At 31.8% G+C, this 19,083-nt stretch overlaps 4 protein-coding genes across 5 annotated transcripts; 1 reads left to right on the top strand and 3 right to left on the bottom strand.

Annotated features, from left to right (window-relative positions):
- The first annotated feature begins 358 nt into the window (after positions 1-358).
- Positions 359-7,409, top strand: LOC111678607 (anaphase-promoting complex subunit 1). The gene is made up of 15 exons (XM_023440005.2): positions 359-958; positions 1,024-1,194; positions 1,249-1,743; positions 1,805-1,925; positions 1,991-2,152; positions 2,219-2,411; positions 2,538-2,824; positions 2,895-3,477; positions 3,539-3,799; positions 3,863-4,025; positions 4,091-5,708; positions 5,767-6,201; positions 6,259-6,513; positions 6,575-6,902; positions 6,966-7,409. The coding sequence occupies exons 1-15, from the start codon at positions 562-564 to the stop codon at positions 7,386-7,388; spliced, it is 5,892 nt and encodes a 1,963-aa protein (XP_023295773.2). The 5' UTR covers positions 359-561; the 3' UTR covers positions 7,389-7,409.
- A 26-nt stretch (positions 7,410-7,435) lies between these two features.
- LOC111678608 (P3 protein) lies at positions 7,436-11,736 on the bottom strand. 2 transcript variants are annotated; one of them, XM_023440006.2, is made up of 4 exons: positions 11,219-11,736; positions 8,558-8,922; positions 8,014-8,496; positions 7,436-7,939 (listed from the first exon to the last, which is right to left on the bottom strand). In XM_023440006.2, the coding sequence occupies exons 1-4, from the start codon at positions 11,421-11,423 to the stop codon at positions 7,628-7,630; spliced, it is 1,365 nt and encodes a 454-aa protein (XP_023295774.2). In that variant the 5' UTR covers positions 11,424-11,736; the 3' UTR covers positions 7,436-7,627. The 2 variants fall into 2 exon arrangements, with proteins under 2 accessions (XP_023295774.2, XP_046801771.1); XM_046945815.1 differs by having other exon boundaries at positions 7,437-7,939; positions 11,238-11,353.
- A 2,116-nt stretch (positions 11,737-13,852) lies between these two features.
- LOC111678624 (probable H/ACA ribonucleoprotein complex subunit 1) lies at positions 13,853-14,959 on the bottom strand. Its single transcript, XM_023440029.2, has one exon. It carries the CDS (start codon positions 14,824-14,826, stop codon positions 14,128-14,130), a length of 699 nt encoding a protein of 232 aa, XP_023295797.2. The 5' UTR covers positions 14,827-14,959; the 3' UTR covers positions 13,853-14,127.
- Positions 14,960-15,992: 1,033 nt separating this feature from the next.
- LOC111678630 (adenosylhomocysteinase) lies at positions 15,993-18,817 on the bottom strand. The gene is made up of 5 exons (XM_023440036.2): positions 18,734-18,817; positions 18,555-18,636; positions 18,198-18,388; positions 16,924-17,265; positions 15,993-16,854 (listed from the first exon to the last, which is right to left on the bottom strand). Exons 2-5 carry the CDS (start codon positions 18,577-18,579, stop codon positions 16,114-16,116), a joined length of 1,299 nt encoding a protein of 432 aa, XP_023295804.2. The 5' UTR covers positions 18,580-18,636; positions 18,734-18,817; the 3' UTR covers positions 15,993-16,113.
- Between the last annotated feature and the right edge of the window lie 266 nt (positions 18,818-19,083).

Genomic DNA, 19,083 nt, shown 5'->3' with positions numbered 1-19,083 from the left:
CCCTACACACACCACAGTTCAGGTGATAATCTACTATGATTAGGTAATAAAGTATAATATTATTATGGAGAATATTAAATTCATAAATATGGCAACAATCAGGAACTTTCAGTTTCAATCATTACAACTAATTAAACATTTGGTTTATAATGTAAGTATATATTCGCTTTTAAGAATTAGATTCAACAAAATTAAATATATCCAAAATCGGTAAATAAATTTGTTGATTTACCGTTATTTATGCAAGAAAAAGTACCCACCTTGTTGATCCTTAAATATTTTATCTGGCAACACCCTTGTGTTATCAACTCTGTCTGAGTAAATTCTATTATTTATTGCAAAGAAGAAGCATTTATGCAAAAAATAGTTACACCGCGAATTTATTACCGGCATAAATATTTGATTGTTGTTGTTATTATGATTTTTTATTGAGTTTTCTCTAATAAATACCTTAATATCTCTATCTAAAATATCTAGAAGACATCTATTAACATTTTCCTGTGGTAATCGTTGAATGTATTGCAAAAAATTTCTGCAAATCTGGATGAAATTGGTGAAGTAATGATCGCCGTATCAGAGCCTCCTTTGGAATATGTTCCACGAGGTAGACCGGCGGTCGATGAGCATCCAGGTCCCACGGAGACTAAACCACATCCTCATTTGCCCTCGGAGAATATATTGCTACAACGTCTACAAAATGTTAATATATCGGCTAAAGAAGAACACAACGAATTCTGGTGCATACGTGAAATCTATGAGGAATGTAAACGGGAAGAAAAACCCCATAAGTTTGAAATTAAAACGAAAGCCTCAATGAAAAGAAATAGCAAGGATAATGACAAGAGCAAAGATGTTAATTTGAACTATTTAAAAGAGCCTCAGGAATATGTAAGTGAATACTTAATGAACTCGGAGGAAGAGTTGTATGTAAAGAGGCATACAGCTGTATGGACTAGAGGTAAGTAGTGGATATATTTTGGCTTTGGCTTCTTTAATAAAATAGTATTTGCTTTGTATTTTAAGGTCTAGCAGATGAACGCAGTATTTTACCACGTTTATGTTTTACCTGTGAGACTCCCATTAAATTTGCTTTCTTTTGTAATAAATCATTTACACAAACTTCCTTGGAATACCATAAAAAGCAACAGGAGGAGGATGAAGAAGAGGATAAACAAACTTCAATATGTTTAATAGGTAATATATGTTTATGTTTTAATAAATTTATAACTTCATTTTATATAATTTTAGATCAAACCTCTTTACGTGTTTACTGCAGTAATGGTGAAGATTTCCTATCGAATTTAGAATTTCCCATATCACATGTCTGGCCTACACGATTTGGCATACTTTTAGAAAAAGTAGCCTCTAATACTATTATACAGAATCATACCATTTCAATGCCACGTTTATTTTCACTTTCTCATCCTTTGGATGAGATATGCCCCGTTCTAAATAAATCTGCTACAAATGTTATATCCTATCTTATTGAATCCGATTATAATATAATATTTTCCGATGAAAATTCTGATCTTTTACTGTTGTACGATACTAAAATTGGAAAACATTTTATATCGAAATTGCGTAAAGCTAGCCCTGATGAGATACAATATATTGGAGCACAAAATGAAACCGTTTTGGGTAGTACAGTTCATCAGTTCAGTATGCATAAAGGTGGTAGTACATTAGGACAAAATGCTGCCGGTCAATGTAGTTTTTCACAAAGTAGTGTGAAATTTCCGGGAGGTGAGTAGTGTTGTTTTTTTGTTGGGTATTTACATTTCTTGAAATTGTATTTATTATTTAGTGGCTCCTAAAAATAGCACACATCTAGGACGCACTAGTTTGGGAACCTCGAATTACTCTACACATATAAGTAAATTTCTCAATTGTGCTCATTCATTAAGTGGTGCCTTTGGAAATTTCAAGTAATTTATTGTATACATAAATGAGGGAAATATATAAATTTAATAATTTCTTGCTTTTAATTTAGTCGTTCGACAGCAGCTTCACCATTAAGTAATTTACAATCAACCATAGGCCAACATTCTATATCTGTGCAGGATATACGCAAATGCGGTCAATCTCAACCCTCGAAACCCATTGTCCCTGAGTTGTGTTTAGAACATATTTGGACGGAAAACACTTACGGCAAGTAAGTTATAGAAAATTTAAAACAAAATCGTTTAGATTTTTAATGTTTTTAAACATTTTTTGATAGCAACCGTGATTTTTGTGAAATATCTTCAAAGGCATTTATACACACCGATTTAGTGGGTCAAACGTTTCTTTGCTATCTTTTGCCACGTTCATGTAAACTACAAATGGTGCGCTTAAATAATTTTGAAAATAAAGATTTACAAATATCAACTATACCCATGACGGTAGTGGCAAAAGATGCAGTCGCCTTGGAGGTAATGTATTATCTTTTATACGAAATATCAATTTAAAAATATGTCTTTTTAAAGTTATCAATGACTTTTCCCAACCAAAAAACCAGTTTTCTTTATTTAAAATCGTATTCTCTTTTAATACAACAGCGCATGAATATGATTGCGGTACTTGATCCGTCGGGAACTTTAATTTTGTACACTGGCAATGTTTTAGTATCCAAAGTCCATATACCCAATACTCTCACCAACAATACCCCAACATCAAAAGTTACTATAAATGTTACCCCATCAACACACAATAAATCTCCTAATACTTCATTTCCACGTCGTAGTAGTCTCTTGCCTTCAGCACAAAAACCAGGAGACACTACTTTTGAAGACGAGTTACATTTGCTATCACCAGTACACCCTCTGCAACCACAATTTTCCAATAGGTAAGTAGACATACTTTTTCTTTATATTAAGACAATTTTAAAATGGCAAACTGAAATATTCTTATATCAGAAACAGCAACATTTGTTTGGGTCTACGTGATCCCGCCGTTAATCGCCTTACTTTAGTCTATAGTTCGGGTAAAATGTTGCGCATTTCATTGCCCTTAATAAATGAAACAAAATTTGTTACACGCTGTATTAAAGCTTTAAAACAAGTCCTCAAGAAGGATCAATACATACAGTTAATTACCAAATGGTATGGTGCTAGAAATCCACCCGGTTCACGAGATTATTCTATCGAACAAGAATGGGAAATATTTTGTAATGTTTTATTAGATCTAATGGGGTTTTCAGCTGTTATGCATGATTATAGCAGTAACACTGCTACATCGTTTAGTGCTGAAGAGCCAAAGAAAAGAAAGAAAAATGATGAAATTCATTCGGGTACTGAAGATGATTGGCAATTTATGCTGGCAATTCTAGAAGGTTCGGATAATAAGACATCAAAAGAAAATAATTCACAATGTACAAATATTGATACTACGGCTTGTTTATTTAATACTATACCGGCTATATTCTATAGTTTTCATTTACTCTATGAAGATTTTAAATTGGATGATACAATGCATGCACATTTGTTGCCATTAGCCAAGGTTAGTAAAGCAATTCAATTTCAAAAATAAATACAAAATGTTTAATATTTTCCTTAAATAGTTTCTGCATCAGTTGGCCTACGATATGCAATTAGAATCTTATACATTTCATTATGCTATGGATTTTCCTTTGTTGGTGAAAAATTGTTCAAAGACTTGTATTTTAACCGAACAGCATGGTTCTCAAATGTCCTATAAGGAACTTTTACAAGTGCAAGCTCCTAGTGTTTTTAATCAACTAGAATTTATAATCAAAAATAAAGACACTTTGCCTTATAATTATGTGGAAGGCATAAATGACTTAAGTCGCAATGTTTTACAGGTAAATAAACAAAATTATTGGTCATTTAATTACATCTTGGTAATTCTATACTTTAAAATCAAGGTGGTCTCACTTGTTATGCATGGCACTAATAAAATTAAACACTGGATAAAACCTTTTGAGTTTACCGATTCTGTACAATCATTTTTTGCTAAAAAACCTAAAAGATTTATATCTTCTAATGTCTCCCGATCCGAACAGGTTATACAAATGTTAATCAATATGAGTAAGTGAAATATAAAGTATTTATATCAAATGATTTCATAATTCCAATATTAATTTCATTCACAGAAATGACACGTAAAGATATTGAACATTTACCGGTAGCTGTACACTTAATAATATCCGAATGTTTGGAATACTCTAGATTAGAACCACCTATAGGTTGTTCACCCGCTACATATGAATTAATTTTGCGCTCTGATTTAGTTGCTCATGCTAAATTACATAATTGTGATTTTGCTACACTAAATAAAAGTTCAAATTATTTGCAAAACATGAATATAGACACAGAAGATTCGTTATCGGCTCGTTGTCCTCCTTCTAAAAGTGGCATATCTCAAATGGAAGGTGCTTTAGATGATGGCATGGATAATATAGATACTAAACTTTTAAGTCTACGTTATCCTGACGATATGCGCATAACAGAAGTTCGTAGACTATTAACGTCATCAGAACCTGTAATAATAGACATTACCCAATCGCCCGGCACATCTGATCATGAATTTATTGAAGAACAAGAAAAACAATTATTTACCTTATGTACTCGAACCATGACTTTGCCTTTGGGTAGGGGTATGTTTACCTTAAGAACTTCCATACCCACGCCAACGGAATCAATGCCCATACCAAAACTATGTCTAACCGGCAAGGAACCTATTAAGGGAGCCACTGTTGAAATGCAGCAAATTGAATTTCCTGCCAATATGAGTTTATGGCCAACATTTCATAATGGTGTTGCAGCTGGCCTGAAAATATCACCAAATGCTCGTGATGTAGACTCCACCTGGATTGTTTATAATAAGCCAAAAGGTCAAGCCGAGATATCTACAGAACATGCAGGGTTTTTAATGGCTCTCGGTTTGAATAATCATTTGAAAACTTTATCATTCATGAGTATTTACGAGTACTTGGTAAAGTGTGACGAAATGACCAGTGTTGGTTTGCTCTTGGGCATATCAGCCACTCATAGAGGTACTATGAATAACACTACCACTAAACTATTGAGTGTACACATTGAGGCTTTATTACCAGCCACCGCCTTGGAATTAGATATTCCTCAAAATATACAGGTGGCTTCTTTAATGGGCATTGGTCTATTGTATCAAGGTACCGCGAAAAGGCATATAGCTGAGGTATTATTGCAAGAAGTGGGACGACCTCCGGGACCCGAAATGGAAAATTGTGTTGAAAGAGAATCGTATGCCTTAACAGCTGGTCTGGCTTTAGGTTTGGTAACTCTAGGTCAGGGAGAATCTCCGGCTGGCTTAAGAGATCTCCAATTGCCCGATACCTTGCACTATTATATGGTGGGCGGTAATAAACGTTTGCTGACCGGTTCTCAAAAAGAAAAATATAAACTACCCTCATTTCAAGTACGCGAAGGTGATCAGGTTAATATCGATGTTACAGCTCCCGGTGCCACTTTGGCACTTGGTCTTATGTTTTATAATACCGACAATAAAGCTGTTGCTGAATGGATGAATCCACCAAATACACGCTATTTGTTAGATCTTGTACGGCCCGATTTATTACTATTACGCACAATAGCTCATGGTTTAATAATGTGGAGTAATGTTCAGCCGGATGAAGAATGGTTGCACAATCAATTCCCAGTTAATTTAAGATTTGATGTAGAAAAGGGTGCACAAGTTAATGAAAATGAGGATATCGATCATGAAGCCATAACGTAAGTAGTATTCTATATAAACGGTCATTGTTTTCAGATATTTTTTTTCTTTTTGTAGACAAGCTTATTGCAATATTATTGCGGGCGCTGCTTTTTGTATTGGTTTAAAATATGCTGGTACTGAAAATCCCGTGGCCTTCAAAACCCTTAGAAGAGCTATAAAATTGTTTTTAGGATTTTCCGGAAAATATGTTGGCGAATTTGCTGGACGCACAACTATAGAGAACAGTCTTATGGTTATTCTACTAGCCATATCATTGGTATTTGCCGGATCGGGTGATTTAGAAATTCTACGTATTATACGCTATTTACGTTCCAGAATTGGTACACAACATCCTCATGTTACTTATGGTTCTCATATGGCAATACACATGTCATTGGGATTTTTGTTTTTGGGCGCCGGACGTTTTACCATAGCCAAAACTCCGGAAGCGGTGGCAGCTTTAGTATGTGCACTCTTTCCAAAGTTCCCAACACACAGCAATGATAACAGGTATGTTAGTTGTATAGAAAGTAGTTTCTTTGTGAATGAAATTTATTTTTTTTGCAGATATCATCTACAAGCTTTTCGACATCTTTATGTTTTGGCTGTTGAGCCTCGTCTGTTTTTGCCCCGTGATATAGACACACGGAAATTATGTTTATGTAATATATCAGTATTGGAAATTGGTTCTAAGGAGTTGAGACGTTTACCTATGGCTCCCTGTATGCTGCCCGAATTAAATACTTTACAGAAAGTTGTAGTAGATGATCCCAACTATTGGCCAGTATCTTTTGAAAAGGATCGTAATTGGAATCAATTAGTGTAAGTGAAAATTTTTAAAAAATTTTAGCAAAAATAAACACTTTGTTTTTATATGTTACAGTAAAGCTTTGGAAAATTCAGCTTGTATAGAGATTAAGAAACGTTCGGGCTGTTTATCGCATCTAGAGGATCCCGATCGCCTAAAAAGTCTATTCTCACAAACTTTAACGACAGAGCAAAGCGTTTGCTGGGAAATAGATCCCAAAACATTGGAACGATTTTCAAATGAGCCATATGTTATAGGATTTACAGATCGCTTGTTGCATTTGGATGACACAGAAACTTCAACTGGAGAATTAGCTTTAAAACAGCATTTAACAATGTTATTTTACAATGCAGTTGTAAAGGACAAAATGCATGTTTTACCCATTTATCTGGCCACTTATAATGTAAGTTTTTAAACTTAAAAATTTTTGAAATATAACATTTATAATCATAATTCTTAATTTTAGCATGTTTTACATTTGAAAACGCAACAACTAAATTTCCATGATATTTGGCAATTGAAATTGATGAGCACCTATTTGCTGCACTACACACAATCTCATATACTTTTCTCTAAAGAGCTAATATTAGCCTATATAGAACAGTTTCAGACATTCATCGATAACTGTCGTCAACTGTTGTATCTACCCTTAAGACAATTTATAGGTTCACGCGACTTTGAACCACATATTATAGCAAATCTTTCCAGCCATGATGTTGCACGTTTGGTAGCTGTCATAATTTTCTATCAACTTACACCAAATTTAATGAATTTAATTGTTCAGCGTCCAGTTAATTACATTGGTTATATAAAAGAATTTCAAAAACTTCAATTGGATGCATCAACTACACAATGTTTATTAAAAGTGTTGCAAGCAACAAGTGCCTAAAAGGTTATTTTCAACTAAAAATAAAAGATGTATTTTTTGATTAACAATTATTAAGGTATGTATGTATTTAAATTTATAAAAAAATAACAATATTTATAGTTATTAAATAACTTGAGATATTTTATACATAAATTGCACAGTTGGAACAATGGAGTACTACTAATGTCTAATGATACGTTTGTTTTTAAACAAAAACAAAACTTAAATTCCTTACTATCACTATATTTAATATAAATTATTTAAGGTCTAATATTTTGTTGTTCTTCGGTTAAAACTCCATCTTTTATATTACGACCTGTGCATTTATTGTAAATATATAAACCCACCAATGGAAACATGGTCATAATATCAACGGCCACTGGTATTACAATTGTTAAATCCGCCTGAGGTTGTGGCAAGGTTTTTAATAAAAATATGGCAATGCCCGTATTTTGTATACCAGTCTCGATGGCAATAGTTAAGGCATCTGTTGAATTCTGCTTAAATGTCTTAGCCACACTCCAGGATATAATATATCCCAACCAAGGTAGTAACAACCCGGCTAAGATAATCTGTAAAAAGAAATTAAAAGGAAAAAAATTGAAATCCGTTAAAATATATAATTAAATCTTAAAAAAAATCCTACCTGCCAAGAAAATAATTTAAATAAATACACATTAGTAGCTATAGCAAAAACTATAATGAATAATATTAAACAAGTGGAAATGGGCTTTAAAAGACGCACCAATATGCAACTAATGCGTGGTGCCCATTTTTGTATAGCTAAGCCAATGGCTAAGGGAACAATTAATCCTATGGAATATGTGGCAATTTTAGCATAAGGCACTTTTAAATTGCCGCGTGTAAAAATAACATGACCCAAGGTGAAAATCCATAGAGGCATCATAGCAAATGCAGCCAAATTGGTTATGGTAGTCAATAATACCGAAAGATTAATATTACCACCCAAAATAACCGTCCATATATTCGAGGCACCACCACTGGGAGAAACACCGGTGAAAAATAAGCCCAACTGCATTTCCACATTATCGGGAAATATAAAGTAGCCCACAGCAAAACTAAGTAAAGGCATAAAAGCATATTGACATATAATACCAATACCAGGACTCTGTAAAAATATAACATTACATTAGTAATTTTAATTAATGTTTCTCTAAAGCCACACTTACCACTGGTCTTCTTATGAGACCTTTTAAAACTTGCAAATCTAAGGCAGCACCAAAGTTAATATACAACAAAGACACCAATAAAATTACAGACCCAGTAAAGACATGATCAATAACACGCTGTTTACGTATTATAATCAAATCAAAATATTCTTTACTTAATTCTGTGGTATTATCTAAACTATTGGTCATTTCAACATTAATTCGTGTCGAACCTAAGAATATTACATCAATGGTAATATTTCCATGCCAACTTCTTTTTAGACGATCAACTTGTGTTCCCATTACGATATCATCTACTCGAGCCAAATCATTATTATCAGATTTAAATCTGAACGATATGTAATTTAAATTTTCAACAGCAATATCTGAAAAGAAATGTCTATATTAAATGGATTTTATCGAAAATATTTTCTTAAAATAACGGCAACAGGGCTAAGCGTAAGGTGCTCTAATTATATTATCGAAAACTCTATAAAAGAACCTATAGTTTTAAAGACCTTATTCCGAATAGTTATTTAAAGGAATTGGCATACACAATTTCATATTGTACATTTTTTGAAAACTTTATTTATACCAAATTTAAGAAGTAATCTCTTTTTCAATCTCAAAAGCTCCAGATAATGATTGCAAAGTAGACATTGTTTACATTAAAATCGAAATTTAATCGCATCTTAAAAAGTTGTCAAAAATGAACAACATCCCTTCAAAGACATGCTAACGTAAAATTCATTGGTTTTTCACCAAAATTAGAAGTACTTCAAGTATCTTATTCGTGTTGAAAATCAACATCTTCCTCATTTTTTTCTGGGATACAAAATAAAACTTCGCAGTGATGCCATACAAAACAACATTTTATTACTTTTGTAAAATGAAAAATTTTAGAAAAAATTAAAATAAACGTTTAAAACAATAATAATGTTAATAAAACAAATAAAATATTACTATTTACATAAAATGTTAAGTTTTTCTTCTTCCGGATTTATTATTTTATTGGTTTTGTTGATTGTGCTTTCTCACTTTTAACTTAGGTTTAATTGGCCATAACACTCAGTTAAACTTAGATAATGAGTAACGTTACTGATTACCGAAAAACTCAATACATATATTAAACCAGGTTTAACCAAAGTATGAAGATTATCTTTATCAGAAAAACCCGTCCTTTGTATTCAAAAACAACTTTCGAGGATTAATTTTCATTTAATCCCTAATCCTTCTCCTAAAGATTGGCCCTAGATCGGGTTTTTGAGTTGGCGATCAAATGCCAATTAATAATCAGAATAGTTAGGGCGGGTTTTTCTGATAAAAATAATCTTCATTCTTTGGTTAAACCTAGTTTAATATATGTTTTGCGTTTTCAGTAATCAGTCTAGTAAATATTATCTAAGTTAACTGAGTGTATTTGGCGAAGTAAACCTAAGATTTAAGTCAGAACACCCATTCAGCAAAAACAAAAAATAAATATGAATTCGGAAGAAGAAAAACGTAATATTTGAAATAAATAGTAATTTTCTGATTTCATTTATCGATATTATTTATTACTGTTTTAAATTTGTATTTATTTTTTATCTAAAATTTTTACATTTTTTTACAAAAAAAAAAAAAAATAATAATGTAGTTTTTATAACAATTAACAATAAATTATTTTAATTCTTGATTAGTACAAATTTTTAATTTAAGTTTTCGTTAATTTTTATAAAACATGAAATGTTTTGATAACAAACAGTGACTTATTCTGTTTTTGTGTATGGCAATGATGCGAAGTTTAATCTTGTACTCAAAAATATCAAAGGCAATCTTGTACTCAAAAATATCAACATGTTTATTACATTAATTTTTTTTGCATCAGATGTTTGCATTTCTTGCTTAATTTTAAACAACCTTCATTGGGCGCTTAAACTAGCAAATAAAATTAACTAACTGAGTACTCAAAAGCAACTTTCGAGGATTAATTTTAATTTAATCCCTAATTCAGCACTTTAAGTTTGTCCCTAAAGATTAAAAAATGCCACTTGTTGGAGTTATTGTCGATTATAAGTTTAAGCCGAGTTTACATATTTATGTATGTGTATTCGATTTTAAGTTTTTGAACAAAAAACTTAAGCTCGTTTTTTAATTCAAATATATTTTAAACTTATTAGAGCCGATGTTAAGATTTCAACCAAATACATATGAATTATTACAAAATAAGCCACTATACGTAAAGTTTAGAAAAATTTAAGACGATTTTTTATGAAATTTGCAAATGGCGTTTTAAGGGAAAATATGGATTGTCATAAAATGCGTTTTAAGGAAGTTAGAACCAAAAATTTTAATAATTACAATTTTGTATTTAAACGTGTAAAATTAGAGTAATTGAAGTTTTTAATCAAAAAATCGATTTTAAAATTAAGATTTTACTTTTTTCTTAAAGATAACTTAAACTCAATGATTTTAAATTTAAAACCTGTCGAAAAGCAAGAAAATCTATTTAATTATAAAAAAAGTTTTTTACTTTTACAAAAGCATTTTCATTTAAATACTGTTTTTTTAATTTTAAACACAATTTTAGCTCTACGTAAAATTCTATTTTGCAACAAATTTAAAACACATTTTTAAGGGACAGATCTAATGTGTAAACTTGTAGTTAATTGCACGATCATTTTTAAAACGTTGCAAACTTACTTGTAATTGTTACTTCTACCTTTTCCAATGTATCCATATGAGCCGTCATATTTTTCGGTTTGAATTCCACATGCCACTGAGGTTCTGATTCCCTTCTAAATTGTGTGCCCATAGTGGCAGTTGTTATTTGTTGTAATGGTGAGGCAATTCCATGACGCACCATTACAGATAGAAGCCATATTAGTAAAGCTTTTAGAAAATGCATTGTTTTCTCTTTACACGTAGTAGTAGTTATTTAATAACACTTTTTGTATAGTAAATGGGTATGTAATTATAAAATATTTGATATTTAGCAAGAAACTCTGTAATTTTGTGTATTTAATTCTGTAATAATTTCGAGGATCTAGTAAATTATTTTTTTTTTATTTCTTATCACATTTTCTTTAATGTTTTCTTTGCAATTCACCGTAAATTTTACAAATATTTTTTGTTTATTTTGATCTAAAGATTCAACAAGTAATGTGAATTCACTTTTGTATTATACAGGTTATAGACTTTAGAGCAGTGTACACGACGAGGCTACCTTATTAAGTGTACACTGCTTTAGAGTTGTTTTTTTTTAATACGACATGCTCTCAAATTATAGCACCGCTCATATCTACTACGTGAGTCTCTGAATGTTATTTCAATCTAGTGGATTTCGGTGTGATGTAATATAATATGAGATTAATAAAAATGTTGCCACTTGAAAGTTTATAACTAGATTTTATTGGGAATCTTATCTTATTTTTATTAGACCGGACCTTAAAAAATGTTTACTTGTTTTAAACACATTGTTAATTACAATTCCGAAATATGAGCCAAGTAATCAACATATTAACAGTTTTAAATTTAGGAATTATTAAAGATTTAATAAAGATCTTGTGATCTGTTGAAAACAAACTTTCTAGTAACTGGAAAATTGAATCTTTCAAAGCCAATCTATTTTAAGTAACCATGTCTAATGTACCTATGACATTTGTTACTAATTATACAGAGTTTATCCATAATTAGAGTTAAATAATATAACGACATCTTGCAGGGATTTTCGTCACTAAAAAAGATAACAATTAGGTAGTGATGAATCGATTATATTTTAAAGACTCTATATACTTTAAAGAAAATATGTATACCTGTATGTACATTAGGGTAGGTCGAAAATAGGCTTTTCTCTTGGATCAACTTCTAATAGTGAAATTATGTTGTATTTTATCGTCAAATGGAAGACTGTAAAATATTATTCAATTTGAGGGTAAGAGCCCGCGCATCGGCGCCAAAGTTTGTAAATGCGTTTATATGGGAAAATAGGTTTTAAGTCACAAAATCGATTTTGAAGGAGAGTGTAGGTGATAAAAAATCAGCTCTTTTCCGCATGGCATTTTAACGAAGTTAAAGCCGATTTTTAAGAAAATGTGATTTCAAAATAATGCTATTTTATACCATACCAATCAATTCGGAATTACTTTATTATTATTCTATTAAATTTGGCTACATACTTTACTTTTGACCTAAAATCGAAGCCTATTTAAATTTGGAAATATCGATCCATTATTTCACCCCCATACAACCGTACCCCCGAAAAGGACTTTTAAGGTAACAATTGTGTTAAATGCAAAAAAATCGGCGAAACTTAGTTTTACAGAAGTATAAATAATACCTACTGCTGTTTTCTGTAATAATCGGTTCTAATTTGACTCTAGCCCCTTTCGAAAATGATCACATATCATATGGTCGACCATACCCTACTATACATTCATAGTTGTCTTTTACAGTCGTAATTCAGCTCTGAGTTGGGGGACAACTTTCGCGTCATCGCCATTACTTCATGAGGACGATCAGGCTTGTGTTTGTTGCCAAGCTTTCGACAGAATTGCGTCTCACTCGCACCAATTGAGTGTATTACTCCGTAACTGTTTCCAAGTTATGTGTTGTTTGCATTAATTATGTGCTTTCGTTTAACTTGCCTTGTTTGAAGTAAAGTTTGATTACATAATAGAAACCAAATAATCTTTTAATTAATTGATTGTTCGGGGCTCCAACATCCTATATAAAGGTATAGGTCGATTGGAGGGCTCTCTCCGAACCAAAGTGGGATAACCTGGCATTTTGAGTGTTTAATACACCGCCAACAAACTACAGAGTTTAACAAATAGTTGTCTTTTATTTCAAATTCGTTTTAACAAAGTTATAATTTGATTATTTTAAAATTGTTGAATTTTAACGAAATTAAAGTTTTCACTAAAAAATAATGTTTAAGGAAAAATATGTACTATGTATGAGAAAAATGCTATATTGAAGTAAAATGGAAGGGTCAACATTAATGCGTTTTAACAAAGAGCAGATTTAATTAAGTATAATTAATATTTGATGGAAAAATATTAATTATACTTCAGTTTAAGTTCATTTTAATGTAACAAATTCAGCAACTTGTTTTAAAATAATAAACGAAAATTTGTTTGTTAAAATTTATAAAATCTAAGATCGATTTTTCAATATAAAATTCATTTAATATTAAAAAAAAAATCAATTATAAACAATTTGAGATCAGTTTTATTAAAAAACGTATTCAACATTTTTGGGCGGTTATCTTGCTTTGCTCTCCTAGTTATTATTTGTCTATAGATTCAATATTAAAGAAAACAAAAAATACACAAAGGTTGTTTTTTAGAAAAAAAAACTTTATTAAGTTTTAACATTTTACGTACACTTGAATGTACTTAAATCCTAATATTATTCTAAAAAACATTCTGACATTGTTATTTAGTAATAATTAAAATGTATAAAATTGTTTGTTACTAATATACACAGAAATCGTATATTTTTTAAAAGTACTTATACATTCATATTAGATAGAAAGTCTACTTAAATCTAAATAGTGGGGTAACCTCAGGAGCTCTTCTAAAAATGCTTATAACATATGGATATAAATTTTACCAACGAGGGCGGCCACCTCCGCGTCCACCACCACCGCCACGTCCTCCACCACCACCTCCACGGCCAAAACCGCCGCCGCCACCACCACCTCCGCGTCCAAAACCGCCACCGCCTCCACGGCCACCACCACCACCTCCGCGACCAAAGCCACCACCGCCTCCACGGCCACCACCACCACGACCACCTCTCTGGTTACCAACACCACCAGCTGGACCCTTCTTTTTGGCACCTTTTGGTTGAGGTGGTTTAGGTAAAAATCTTGCAATGGGCAATAGTTTTGAGGGATCAATAAACAACTTCTGTTGTGGTTTAAAACTGCCAGCATTCATGTTGTCGGACAATTTAACAGAGACCGAGTAGTCTTTCACTGTGCCGAAAATTTCATCAATTTTACCAATTTGCTCTTTATTTTCCAAATAAATTGGGGCATTGAAGTATGGAACATCATCGATTTCTACTTTGCAGACCAAATCGTCTTCACATTTGTAGGAATAATGACCTAGAGGAATAACACGATCTGGAGGACCCTGGTCCCTGAAGCTACCGCCACCACCACGTCCTCCACGGAAGCCTCCGCCACCTCCACGACCACCACCGCCGCCTCCTTTATTAAAACCACCACCACGGCCTCCGCCGCCACCGCGACCACCTCCAAATCCACGTCCTCCTCCACCGCCTCCGCGTCCAAAGCCCATGTTAAAGAATTTAATTCACTTTTAATTTAAAATTTAAATGAAAATAAAACTTTTTTATCTTTGTCCGATATTGTTGACTGTATGTTTAAAAAGACCACGATGTTTTGCGTACTGTCAAATGAAATAAACACGTGTATATGCTGTACAGTGACTAACAAAAATTACCACACATCACAAGCAACTTGCAGTTGTAGTTTTTACTTCAGTTGCTAACTCGTTCAACGAGATCTTATGAATTTTATTGTTAAGGTATTTTTTGTTTAATTAATGCAAAATAGACTTGTAAGATGATCTTAAGATACTTTTAAAACGGAAAATTGTAATATTTATTTTAAATATTGTTTGGTAGAATTTATTTGTTACACACTGTAGATTACAATTCATTGAGAAATGGTAGACATAATGAATTAAAAGTGTTGCCATATTTAATACATAAATGACATTAATATTGACAGTGTTGATACCAAAAATACACCGTAAATTTTTTTTTGATCTGCGTTATCAACGCAGATCAAACAAATACAAAAAAATTATAAACCAACGTTTACTTTTCTAAAGGATTGAACTGCGCTTAATCCGAATCATGGATATTCAGATATAGTTGTATCCCTTATGAACACTAGTTGGAAAATTATTAGGAATTACGTTTAAAACTGAGTTTCTGAACATGATAAAAAGAAAATCGTATTCACAGAATGTATTACGTCGTTTTATTTTTACCAATATTGAAAATGAGCGAACTACAGGCCTGATAGTGTCTTAGATACATTTCTTCTAATGTGATGTATTTCCCAATTCCTCAACTTCAACCTTTGAAATTTTTACATAACTCTTAAAAGCTAGAATTAAAGTCTTATCTTGAAAATTGATTATAAATAATATTTGATCGCTGAAATTTTTAAGGGCAATTATTATATTATTATAAATATTTATAAATTGTATTGAAATTTGTTGTCCTAATAGCAGGGATTTAAAGATTTGGATTGTAAAACACTAATGGAAAAATGTTGAAACTGTTAGTTTTTCTTACGTAAATCTTAAAAAAAAGCATAATTCAAGTCAAAAAGCTTAATTGAAATGACTCCAAACATAAAATATACTTCAAGCTGTTTCCTTCAGACCGAAGAATTAGGTTTTTATCGTTTTAAAAAATTGCGAGGAAAATATTTTTCAGATGTCAAATTAATCTTTTATTAGAAACAAAAAAATTTGCAACGGTTTTTTTACTAAAAACAAAATCTCTAAGTAGATCATAAACTTAAAATACAATGGGTATATTAAAAAATCTTAATATCTGTAATGGTCGGGCTTGAATGGACCGCTAATAGGTACACCCAAATATTCAGATTGTTTAGGTGTCAATTTTGTCAACTTCACACCCAATTTTTCCAAATGTAAACTGGCAACTTCTTCATCCAAGATCTTGGGCAATACATGAACGCCAATAGCATATTTCTCAGACTTAGTCCATAATTCAATTTGGGCCAAAACTTGATTGGTGAAGGAGTTGGACATAACAAAACTGGGATGACCATGGGCACAGCCCAAATTGACCAAACGACCTTCAGCCAAAACAATAATATGGCGACCATTTGGTAAAGTATAACGATCTACTTGAGGCTTAACATTGACCTTTTCAACAGCATTGGCATTCAACCAGGCAACATCGATTTCACAATCGAAATGACCAATGTTACAAACAATAGAGTCATCATTCATTTTGGAGAAGTGTTCACCGGTAATAATGTCAACGCAACCAGTGGTGGTAACGAAAATAGTAGCTTCTTTGCTGGCTTCCTCCATAGTGGTAACTTCATAGCCTTCCATGGCAGCTTGCAAAGCATTGATGGGATCAATTTCAGTGATAATGACACGACCACCAAAACCCTTCAAGGCTTGAGCACAACCCTTGCCAACATCACCATAACCGGCAACAACACAAACTTTACCAGCAATCATAACATCGGTGGCACGCTTAATACCATCAATCAAGGATTCGCGGCAACCGTACAAGTTGTCGAATTTGCTCTAGAAGAGAAATTAAAGAATATTAATAAAATCTGGAGGCATAAGCTTGTTATAGACTACACAACTTACCTTAGTGACAGAGTCATTAACATTGATAGCTGGTACTCCCAAACGTCCCTCTTTGAACATTTTGTACAGATTGTGTACACCGGTGGTGGTTTCCTCAGACAAACCCTTAATGCCTTGCAAATATTGAGGATATTTTTCATGGATCAAGTTGGTCAAATCACCACCATCATCCAAAATCATATTCAAAGGTTGTCCATCGGGAAAGACTAATGTTTGTTCAATGCACCATTGATATTCCTCCTCGGTTTCACCCTTCCAGGCATAAACGGGAACACCGGTAGCGGCAATAGCAGCAGCAGCATGATCTTGAGTACTGAAAATGTTGCAGCTAGACCATTGAACCTGAAAAAAGTAGAGAAAAACTTTTATAACGGAAGCAAACAAAAGTGATACAATTTTAGACTTGATCTCTGAACTCTATAAAGAAGTGTTTTTAATCACGTTCGTAATATAATGTTTTGACAACAAAAATAACAACCAACAGATGACGATTTCAACAAAAAGAATACTGATGACTGATAACGAAGGTTCTAAATAAAAGATGACCTCTACGAGGGGGAAGATATTTTAGCATTGAATTGTTTGTTTTCGAAAAAAGAGATAAGATTAATATGTTAATTTGTTTATTTTTCATATTGACTGTATAATAAACAGCTAAGTAGAGTTTCATCTCCATTTGAAACGTAAAAAGCTTTATGAAATTAAAAAGTAAAAATAATTAAAAAAATGAAACATTAAAAACATATTAAAAGATTAGAAAAAATTGTACTTAATGCGCTATAAAAGATATTTTTCATTTTCTGATTTTGTGGTGAAAGAATTGTAAACTTTTTATTTTATTATTTTTTTTAAGTTCAATATTGAGGAATAAAATCTATTTATTTAATTATTTCTCAAGGCTAATTAAACTTAGTATATAACAATTCAGATTAAGTTTTTGAGTTCGAATCGCGTTTAAATTTTAGAAAAAAAATCACAATAAAATGAAAATTCGGAAATTCAATAAAATGTATTGTATCTATTCAGAATGGAAAGTTATAAGATTATATTTTTATAAATACCTACAACTTGAATAAAATTTTTAGTAAACCATTACCCAAATTGATTGTAATTTTGTAAAACGTGAATTATGATGCTACCAAAGAATATTTTTTCTTTGAGACGATTATTAAAAATTTCAATAAATAAGTCATTGTTAAGATGTATATAACAAATCAAACCACAAAATTGTGGTTATTATTTTAACGAGCAAAATTTCTCAAATATTGACTTACCTCAGCGCCCAATTCAACCAAAGTTTCAATGAGTACAGCTGTTTGAACAGTCATGTGTAAACAACCAGCAATACGGGCACCTTTTAAGATCTTGGAAGGACCGTACTTCTTGCGGCAAGCCATAAGACCGGGCATTTCATTTTCGGCAATAATAATAGCCTTGCGTCCCCATTCGGCCAATTTGATGTCAGCTGTTGAGTTTTACACACAGCAAATAATAAAATGTAAAAAAGAAAAACAAACCAAGATAAGAAACGTGCTAAATAATATACGTTTTTTAATAAAAATATGCTAATAATATTTGTCGCAAATGTATAAAGTCGTAAAAAATAATTTCACCAGCACATTTTTACTTACCAACTTTGTAGGCAGGTTTGGACATTTTGCGTTTTTTACTTATTTCTGTTGTAGGAGCTATGGTTAAATATTAATTAAAGCCCTATAATAAAAAGAAAATTTAAAAAAAAAATATTATTTTATTTCATAGAACCGGTGGAAAAAATAAAATAATTTTAAATATATAAAATAATACACACGCGGTCGGAAGGCTGAACAATTCCAGATGAGACCCAAAATGTTACAAAAACTTTCGTCCCAAAGCGCCAACTATTTATAACAAATACCACACACATAGTTGCCAGATGTTTTAGCTGCAAAGTCGCCAGGTTTCGAAAAAAAATGTTAAAAGTCATAAATTTGACTTTTTCCAAATCATCATAACTGTTAAAATTATCATATTGTACTATGAAAAAGTCGAAAATGGGCTATACTACAAGAAAAATATTCTGAAAATAAAAGTTGAAAATATGTGGATATAATAAAATAATTAAAATCTGCATGGACATATTTATTATAAAGGTACAACCACAAAGTATACAGAGATGTC

The sequence above is a fragment of the Lucilia cuprina genome, chromosome 3, assembly GCF_022045245.1.
Source record: "Lucilia cuprina isolate Lc7/37 chromosome 3, ASM2204524v1, whole genome shotgun sequence".
NCBI lineage: Eukaryota > Metazoa > Arthropoda > Insecta > Diptera > Calliphoridae > Lucilia > Lucilia cuprina.
This window is presented reverse-complemented; position numbering and strand designations above follow the sequence as displayed.